Source organism: Myxine glutinosa, chromosome 5, assembly GCF_964187855.1.
Source record: "Myxine glutinosa chromosome 5, kmMyxGlut1.1, whole genome shotgun sequence".
In the NCBI taxonomy this organism is placed as follows: Eukaryota; Metazoa; Chordata; class Myxini; order Myxiniformes; family Myxinidae; genus Myxine; species Myxine glutinosa.
In genome coordinates, this window is record NC_136265.1 from 30,736,949 (window position 1) to 30,746,393 (window position 9,445).

Here is a 9,445-nt window from a genome sequence, read left to right on the forward strand (position 1 = left end):
ATTGAGAAGAAATGAGGGTGGAGAGATTTGAAGGGGAGGGGCGAGGGGGGAGTTTAGGAGGGAAGGGACAAGGGGAGGGATTTGAAAGGGATGGGATATGGGAGAGATTTGGAGGGGAGGGGTGAGGGGGAGTCTTGGAGGGGAGGGGTGTGGGGGGAGTTTAGGAGGGATGGGGCAAGGGGCGAGATTTGAAAGGGATGGGTGATGGGGTGGATTTGGAGGGGAGGGGCAAGGGGGAAGATTTGAAAGGGATGGGTGATGGGGAAGATTTGGAGGGGAGGGGTGATGGGGAAGATTTGGAGGGGAGGGGTTATGGGGAAGATTTGGAGGGGAGGGGTGAGATTGGATTTTAGAAAGTGTATGATTAATGGGAAACGAACATTTATTGCAAAATGAGTTTCTTGTGACCTTCGAGTCAAAAATACGTTTAAGGACGCTGGAGGGAGGATGGAGTGCAGGAGAGTTTAGGGAATGTAGAAAAGAGGCACTGTAAGAGATGGAATTTTTTTTGGGGATGAATAGATTTGGTGAGCAAGTCAAAAGCAGCCTTTTAAAGAAGAAGAAGAAGAAGAAGGTGTTATAATATACGACGGAATACAGAACTTGAGGGGAAAGTGTAAACATTTTAAAGTTTACCAGTGAAAACTATCTGGGGAAATGGGGGAGAAACAAGTGGTCGAAGAACGAACTAACGAATAAGAACGAATAAACGAATGAGAACAACAAATAAGAACGGAGAAGGAAATGTTTGTTTTTTTGTTTTTTTGGTTTTTTTTGTTGAGATTTTAAACAACGAAGTAGGCTATGGGGTGAAAAGACTGGGAAAACAGAGAACGAAAGTTATTGGAGCACAAACGACGGACCGCTGAGAGAAAAACAAAGCCTCAAGGTTGGACACTGTACAAGGCCTCAAAAGACACGACACGAATTTCCACCTCACCACATGCTTTACCACTTGCCATCACCTTCGTCTTTCCTATATTCACCTTCAGACCTTTTGTCTCCATACATTCCTTCCACTTGTTCATCTTTTCCTTCAGTCCATCCATACTTTCCGCAATCAACACCAGATCATCTGCATACAACTCCCACGGTAAACCCTCCTTTACGTTCTGAGCCAGCACCTCCATCACAGCTACAAGTAGTAGTGGACTTAGTACCGACCCCTGATGCACTCCCACCTTCACCTCAAACTCACCACTGTTCCCGTCCTTCGTCCTTACAGCTGTGCGCGCTCTTTTGTACATTGCCATCACAACTCTGATCAACCATTCCTCCACTTCTAACATTATACACAGTGTTCAAGTGTATAATGAGCACAAAAGACAAGGACTCTCCAGTGAGAAGTCTTGGCACGTAGTCTATATTTCCTCACCAGGGGGCGTTCGCATGTCAATACATTATAATGCTCGACACGATAATCGGGGAGGTAAGGGCCACAGAGGATTTCAAATACTGAGTGTATCATGTAGGTAGAATTCAAATTGTTACTCTGTTATAAAATAGCCAAATACCAAATTGAAAATTTAATTTCAATTTGATGAAAACAAGACCGAAATTCTAACAGCGGCGTAGCCAGACTTGTTTAATACTTCAGTTGAAGAGGATAGTATGACCTGGGTGGAGATGCCAGTTTGCAAATAATGTAAGTATTAAATTATTTTGAAGTACTCTAAGTCTCGAAGCTGTCACCATGGAAGTGAAGAGATTGCATTGAGACCCTGGTTTATTCTATATGTTGGTCAGTTAGTCAACACTATCAAAGTGACCTCAGCACCATCCCGACACACACCACTGTGAGTGTTACGGAATGAGGTGTTTTACAGCGGCCGGAGTGCAAATCCTGCCACCAACCTCCTTGAGAGAGGACCCAGTGAGTTGTTACTCATTTTGCCGACCTCTGAGGGATGACAGGCTGAGTCCACCCCACCTGGTGTTAATTCAACAGCTGAATGGGATTCGAACTCAGGACCCTTGGATCCCAAGCCCTCCACCCTAACCGTTAAGCCAACACCAGGCTTAGGGTGGTTGGAGGCAGTCATAAGAAATGCTTCAATGTTTGAAGAGCCTTTAATCAAAGTTTTAATTATATATGATTTGGGGGGCATGCAAAAACTCCCCCCACCCCCTCCCCCTGTCATATATCATCACGCTGTTGTCATAATTTCAGTTCGCCATCATTTATCACACAATCATCAAGTGTGATAATTTGCCGCAACCAGGTGTATGACGTAATATATGAACGTTCCCTAAAGGGTGTTGAAAGAAACAACTGGCAAAGCCAATGGCATTACATTCTACCTTTCAGAAGCGAAATTGTCGGCTATAAAACTCACCCAATATGTAGGATAAATATGTGAGGGACATACATACATACGGAGAGACAAACGCTGTAAACACAGGAGCCAAACATCTACGCCGGAAAAAAAATATTTTGTTTAATCATTAATTTGCCAGTTCTCAAAGCCTCTTTGCGGGTTTGAAGAAGAGGAAGAAGCGCTAATGTAATGTATGGTTTATTCACACAGCAGTTTGAACGGGAACATTTATTATTCTACGACAGTATAAATCCTTTTAAGGACACAGAACGAGCATACAAAATTATATATACAGTCGTGATATTTTGCGAAGCAATAGAAAAATATATAAAACTACGAATGGCGAACACAAACACAATATCACACCTGGGTTCAAATTTTATATATTCACAAATATATTGTTGCAGATATGAGGACTGTATTTTTTTTTGATTGTGTTGTAGTGTGGTAAATTGGTGATGAATATTGCTCGAGTCTGCGCCTCCTGCCTCCGGAGCTGTGTAAAGGTCAAAAGGGCGTCCCATAATTAGTCCACAAGCATACACGTCAGCCAATCATAGAATACCCCTGTTCGATAGTTATATCTTATTCTGTGTTTTAGGGTAAGGCTGTGTCTCCCATTAATTGAAATACTCCATTGCACCAGTGAAAGAGATAGATTCCCTTCATTCCCACTCCCAAAACTTCATTCCCACTCCCAAAACTTCCATTCCCATTCCCAAAACCTCCATTCCCCCTTTTCGTCAATTGCCAACTGCATTTTGGGCGGTTTTCCCTTCATCCGCCATTGACCACGAGGCAGGGTTGGGGAAGAAAGGCGGGTCCCCACCTCATCATAGAGGGGAGGAGTGAACCAGCCCTTGCCGACCAACCCAGAACGAGGGGTTGGCTTTAGAGGGCGGAGAGAGAACGTTTTGGGGAGGTTCACAAAGGGTCAAGGGTGGGGCTTATATAACCCGAGGCAGAGGCCCCCGGAGAGAGTCGAGGAGGGAGGAGATCAGAAGACAGGAAGGCCTTGAGTTGGACTAAGCAAGACAGGAAGTTGTTGGACTGGGTGGGACTAAGAAAGAGAGAGAAAGAGTCCTGAAGCTTGTGAGGGAAGAAGAGAGAACCCGTCACACCAACCCCCCACCAGCCGCGTTGGCTCCACCAAGCGTTCACCTCCACCAAGGCTCCACCAAGCTCCGCGTTGGCTCCACCAAGCGTTCACCTCCACCAAGGCTCCACCAAGCTCCGCGTTGGCTCCACCAAGCGTTCAGCTCCACCAAAGCTCCACCAAGCTCCGCGTTGGCTCCACCAAGCGTTCACCTCCAGCCATCCACCTCCTGCGATTCCTGTCAGCATTCCCCGCGTGAGTCTGTCTTTTGTTTGTTCTGTCCTGGGTTAATTAAGACTGTAGGTAAGCTAGTATTTTCACTGTGTCACCTGCGTCTTATGTGCTGTAAATAAACGTGACTGCTTTCTTTTTGCTTATGTGTGTAAATAGTAAATAAATTTAGTAGTATTTCCAAACCTTTCTTTGCCTTCGTCTTCCTCTTTGCATTCGTCGTTTTAGTCTTTTCCCTCATTGAGCAGCCGCGGTGCGATCCGGCCAACGTTTGGGTGGAATCGGGTTCTAATCGGGGAATAACTGTTCGGTCGCGGTAATACCAACCGCTCGGTAAAATAACATCTTTAACCGCGTCCGCAACAATATAAAACACAAACAACAACCACAGCCACGATAACAATCGAGTGTTATAAAAGATCCTTATTTTCACATGTTTTACTTCACGTGTTTCACGTGTTTGTTTGCGTTTCACACTGAATGAAAAACGTGAAGGTAAAGCATGCAGATTGTGATAGATGACATGTTCAACAATATGTCCGGCCTGAACGGCATAGGAATCAAAATGGTGGTGTGTGGAGTCAGCCGTCGTACCGCCGTAATGACATCACATCACCCCTGTCATGTGACCAGATCCTCAGCTCTGATTGGTGTATGCTTAAGGGGACATACATAAAAAATAAAAAATAAACACCTTTAGAGGCCATTTTTCCCCACAAGCGGGGGTTGGCCTTTTTCGGGGACCGTGGTTGTTGTTGTTTTTTTGGTCCCCTTTTTGAAGCAATGTTTTACGGCCGGATGCCCTTCCTGCCACCAACCCTTTTTGTTGCCTTTTTACGACAAACAGGGAATTACCAGTGAACTGGTACTCAATTAGCCGACCTCGGAAGGATGACAGGCTGAGTCAACCCCCCTGGCGTTAATTCAGCGATCGACCGGGATTCGAACCCAGGATCCTAGGATCCTAAGCTGGCACCCTAGCCGCTAGCCCAACACCAGGCTAAGGGGGGGGACATACATACATGCATACAAACAGACAAACACTGTTCTCAACGGCTTTGCCCTATGGGCTACACCGTAAAATGGTTTAATGTAGTTCTGGGCTTGCCAAGTCAACAACAACTCTCGCCAAGTTCAAGTTTCACCTCCACCTCATTTACATCTACATCAAGAGTGAAGTCGATGGCGTGCCATCACAAATCCCCACGCTTCTCGCCTAAAACAAAGTTGAAAGATGGTAAAACTTTCCGCCAGGAATGTCCCAATATCAAATAATTTTGTGTTAAAAAACAAAACGTTTTGACTAATGTCACCCCCAACCGCTGGAGCATGAACCGCGGGTCAAATGCAAAAATCGTTACATATTTCATGTGTCCCTGCCAATGTTGATGAAAATAGGTCTTAAAATGTGCCCATAATTGTATTTTTCGGTACTCGACATTTTGACGCTGTCCCTGGGGCCCGGGGCCAAAATTGATACTGCTCTCGCACCTTCTTGCCATATGGTGATTATAATTACTAAGTTTTCTGAATTTCTGTACAGCAGTTTAGGAGATATCATGACAGACAGAGTTGGAGCAGATTACAATACCTTCCCCCATACCCCGGCATTTGTTTTTAAAGCGTAGGGATATAAACAACAAACTAGAAATCATCTCAAAATGCAAATCCCACCCACGTCAAATTGTATTCACACATCTTCATCCGTATGCTCAACATGACGAAACCAGTTTAAAAAAAAAACAAACAAAACAAAAAAAACTACAATATGAAAATTGACCAAAAAAAAATACAAAATGGAAATTGACAATTTTACACAACCATCACCATTGAGCTTTGATCTAAAAAAAAAACCAAACAAACAGCTTCTAGCTTTTAATTGGTGAACCAATTCTGCGACCCAATATGCAAATTATTTAAATTTCACGTCAAGCGGATGAAAATTGACGATTTCATGACGCCGACCTTTGACCAAATTATTAATTTGCCTTCTTCAAATTCTCATAATAAAGTTTTGTTGAAAATTTGATGACAAAAGCTCAGATGATAAAACAGTTATGGCCCAGACAGACGGACACACACACATACAGACACACAGAAGTGATTGCAAAACTCCATCTCCCCAGTACGTGGGGGACAGGCTGATAACTCAGATTCTGAAACCAAACTCAACACAAACCATCACAATATCTTAAACTTGCACAATGATATTATGGATTCTTACCTTGTGAGGGAAAACCACCTGTAGGTTCGGGTTCCACCTTCACCACCATTATGGGTTCTGCAGGGAAACAAAGCCTGTTTTAAACAAAGCTCAGGCTCTGGAGTTGTTACTTTAAAACAAACTCGTCTAAATAGTAAACACCGCCCTAAGATGCCCGGACACTTTGTTAACTCAACTGGACTATGTCCAGCTGAGTTTTTGTCGACACCCAGTGTCCGTCGTCTGTCTGTCTGTCTGTCTGTCTGTCTGTCTGTGTCGTCTATAAACAATTCGACGTCTACGCTCTAAAAGTCACAAATATTGATCAAATTTGATGAAACTTGTTATGCAGCATCTTTAAGACATAAACTAGTTTGGGATTGCATTTGGGCGTTGCACGTCCAAAAATGGGCGCGGCAGGGCGGCCATATTGAAAAATCAATTTTTGTTGATATAGACCAGTTGAGTTCAGGTTCCCTGGAACCTCTAGTTAAGTTTGCTAAGCTCTCATATTCTATGGCGCTGCCTTCCCTTCCCCACCGCTCGTGGTTACCTCTTCCCTAACCCCTCCCCCCTCATCCAACTCTCTGGGCAGTGTTCGTCCATTTATTTACTTTCCGCACATGTTTTACAACTAAAATGTGACAAGCTTCTACAATGTCTTAACCTGAACCAAATCTCAAAATTTAAAGTGCAGAATTGAGCTAAACTGTTCCAACTAAATACGTGAATTTTTTTCTTTTGCTAAAAAACAAAAAAGTCCAGATGTCTCCGGGCACGGTTCAGTATGACCCCTCATCACCTCCACCACAAAAGGTGGACGGACGATGGTTATGTTTTCACCTGTCTGTGTCTGTCGACGTCTGATTACACGATATCTCAAAATGGCATGGACAGATTCGGATGAAATAACTTTCAGGGTAGGAGCGACACCCATATATAATGTTCTTATAATTGTGACGTCATAGGTCACGTCGTATGGCAGGTATCTTGGATTTAAAAAAAAAAAATCTTGGATTAAACGCAAATAATTAATATATATATATATATATATTTCTCAGAAACAGCTGAATGGAAAAATTTGAAGTTTGGCACATTGTCAAGTCCTCCCAATGGGGAACAAGAGCATCATAATCATGACATCATTGGAAAAGTGGTATACCAGCCAAAAATATTTTAATCGAATTCCTTATCCTAAAAATCTGAAATTTCATGCACATGATCTATGACCCATTCGTATTGAAATATTAAATTTATGACATCATAGGTCACGTGGTTTGGCAGCCATCTTGGATAGTAAACCGATCCTTATCCGATCAGCATGAAACTTCACAAACGTGATGCTCTACCCACACATATGCAGAGTGTACATTTTTGATGTCATATGTCACGTGGTTTGGCAGCCATATTAGCTTGGAAGCCGATATTTTAAAAAACCCTTGTCCGAAACCGCTTCCCCGATCGATGTGAAACCTGTCATGGCTGGTGAAAAACGTGAACCTTGAGAACAGCTGAAGGGATTTAAATCAAACTTGTTTATTTTTAGGACAGTCAACGAGGGCGTGTACTTGTTGTCACGGACATATTGGCGACGGAGCCGAATTGCTCCAGTTAAAAACGATATACGGAAATATACAGCATATTTCAAAAAGTTGTGGACGGATTATGACTAAACTAGGTGAATGAGTTGGACAGGTGACAAGAAGAAGCCGATTGGATTTTGGTTCAGGTCCGACTCCAGATCCGGCCTATCGGTTTGACACAAAAGGTAAACTGTTCAGCCTGGAGAAGGTGTTCTCTCTACCGAGTGCTCTTTTCTCTCCTACATATTCATCCACGTGGTTTATCGGCCATCACGATAGAACCCCGCACCTCACTACCTGGTTCCTGGTCCGTCCCCTCCAGCACGAGGGTTCTGAACGTCCAAGATCCCGAACCCGCAGATCCCAACAACCTCACCTGGACTCCCTCCGTTGCCTCCATCGGAGCCCGAATTGGATTCAGAAGAGCTGGGATCGTGAGCGCAGTTTGTGAGATCTCGATCCATGACCGTCAATCACCCCACGGTGACACAACCGATTCACACGTTCGTCCCTTCACAACTTCAAATACATTAAAATAAATCGCAACTGTGCATGTGAAAACAAATCAGATGAATATTGTAATGTAGTTTTTATCATTCCCCAAAATTAATACATTTTGTTTTAAGAAATCCACCCTCCTGTTATTACATCCAAACAGCTTTTTCCAATATTTGAAGGACTATGGCATGAAAAGGAAGGAGGGAGGATGTACACGCCTAGCTTAACTATACACCTCCAGTGAGACCCTGCATCGAAACCTCATTTACTCCTTAATTACGGGAAAAGTTTCACAAAGAAGAAACTCATTAGTTAATTACATACTAAATGACACCTGAAAAGAACCGAAATAGCACATAACACAAATCCAGTTCAGATCATCTATTTATTATGTACATGATTAAGCCAGACACCGGACAAACATTTTAACTTGTTGCCTCTTTCCGCCCCATAAATGTTTTTTTTAATGTCCTCTCCCTCTTATTGTCCGAAATTCCTTTCTATTCCCAGTCACACTTGTCATCCTCACTTATCTTCTGTGAACGATCACGATTCCGTGCTGACGTAATAAATAGATAGCCTCTGTTTATATCATCATCTGGACAACACGTGATTTTCCCGGGCGACAGAGAGCAATCACGGATTGTAGGCACTCGTCACAACTTGTTTTGTGTTTTTATAGTACGTACTTTATAGACGGCATATAAAGTACGTACATGCACTCTAATTGTACATACTTTATTGAGGTATCTTGTCCTCTTCCCTTTACAAGTAGGTCCGGGTTTACAATGGCTCCGAAAGCACAATGAGAAGGGGCCCATCGTGACCGATATATATATATATATATACATTCACATATATACATTCACATATATACATACACATATATACATACACAGTCGTGTACCCTTGCACTTTTTTCAAATAACACACAATTTTCTGTAAAAAATAAGTTGAAATTGACAAAAGTATTTGGTCTCCACAATTCTTTATTTCACTGTTAATATTACAGAACCTATATTTTTGATTCAGAACTTAATATATCCTTTTAAATCAGAAAATAAAAAGAAATGGCATTGACAAAATTATTGACACCCGAGACTTAATATTTGGTAGCACGGCCGTTGGACAAAATAACTGCAGTCAAGCGCTTCCTATAGCCATGAATGAGCTTCCTACACCTCTCGACTGGCAGTTTGGCCCACTCTTGTTATGCAAACTGCTCCAGTTCTCCCAGATTTGAAGGGAGCCTTCTCCCAACTGCTGTTTTCAGATCTCCGCACAGGTGTTCAATGGGATTTAGATCAGGACTCATTGCTGGCCACTTCAGAACAGTCCAGCGTTTTGTCTTGAACCAATTCCTGGGTGTTTTTGAAGTGTGTTTGGGGTCATTGTCCTGCTGCAAGACTCATGACCTTCGACGGCGACCCAGGTTTCTGACACTGGGTTAGACATTGCGCTCCAAAATACCTTGGTAATCTCCTGATTTCACATAACACATAACATTGGTAATCAT

General features: G+C 43.0%; 1 protein-coding gene across 4 annotated transcripts in view; it reads right to left on the reverse strand.

The window, feature by feature from the left end:
- Nucleotides 1–8,109, reverse strand: part of LOC137427755 (uncharacterized) — a 33,966-nt gene extending 25,857 nt beyond the window's left edge. For 3 of the 4 annotated variants that reach the window (XM_078777817.1, XM_078777815.1, XM_078777814.1), the window contains exons 1-2: nucleotides 7,808–8,019; nucleotides 5,870–5,926 (exon numbers count right to left, since the gene is read on the reverse strand). In XM_078777817.1, the coding sequence (XP_078633943.1) occupies nucleotides 5,870–5,926; nucleotides 7,808–7,895 (145 nt within the window). In that variant the 5' untranslated portion in view covers nucleotides 7,896–8,019. Of the gene's footprint in view, nucleotides 1–5,869; nucleotides 5,927–7,807 lie in introns of all 4 variants that reach the window. The other variant, XM_068117468.2, reaches the window with a different exon arrangement.
- Between the last annotated feature and the right edge of the window lie 1,336 nt (nucleotides 8,110–9,445).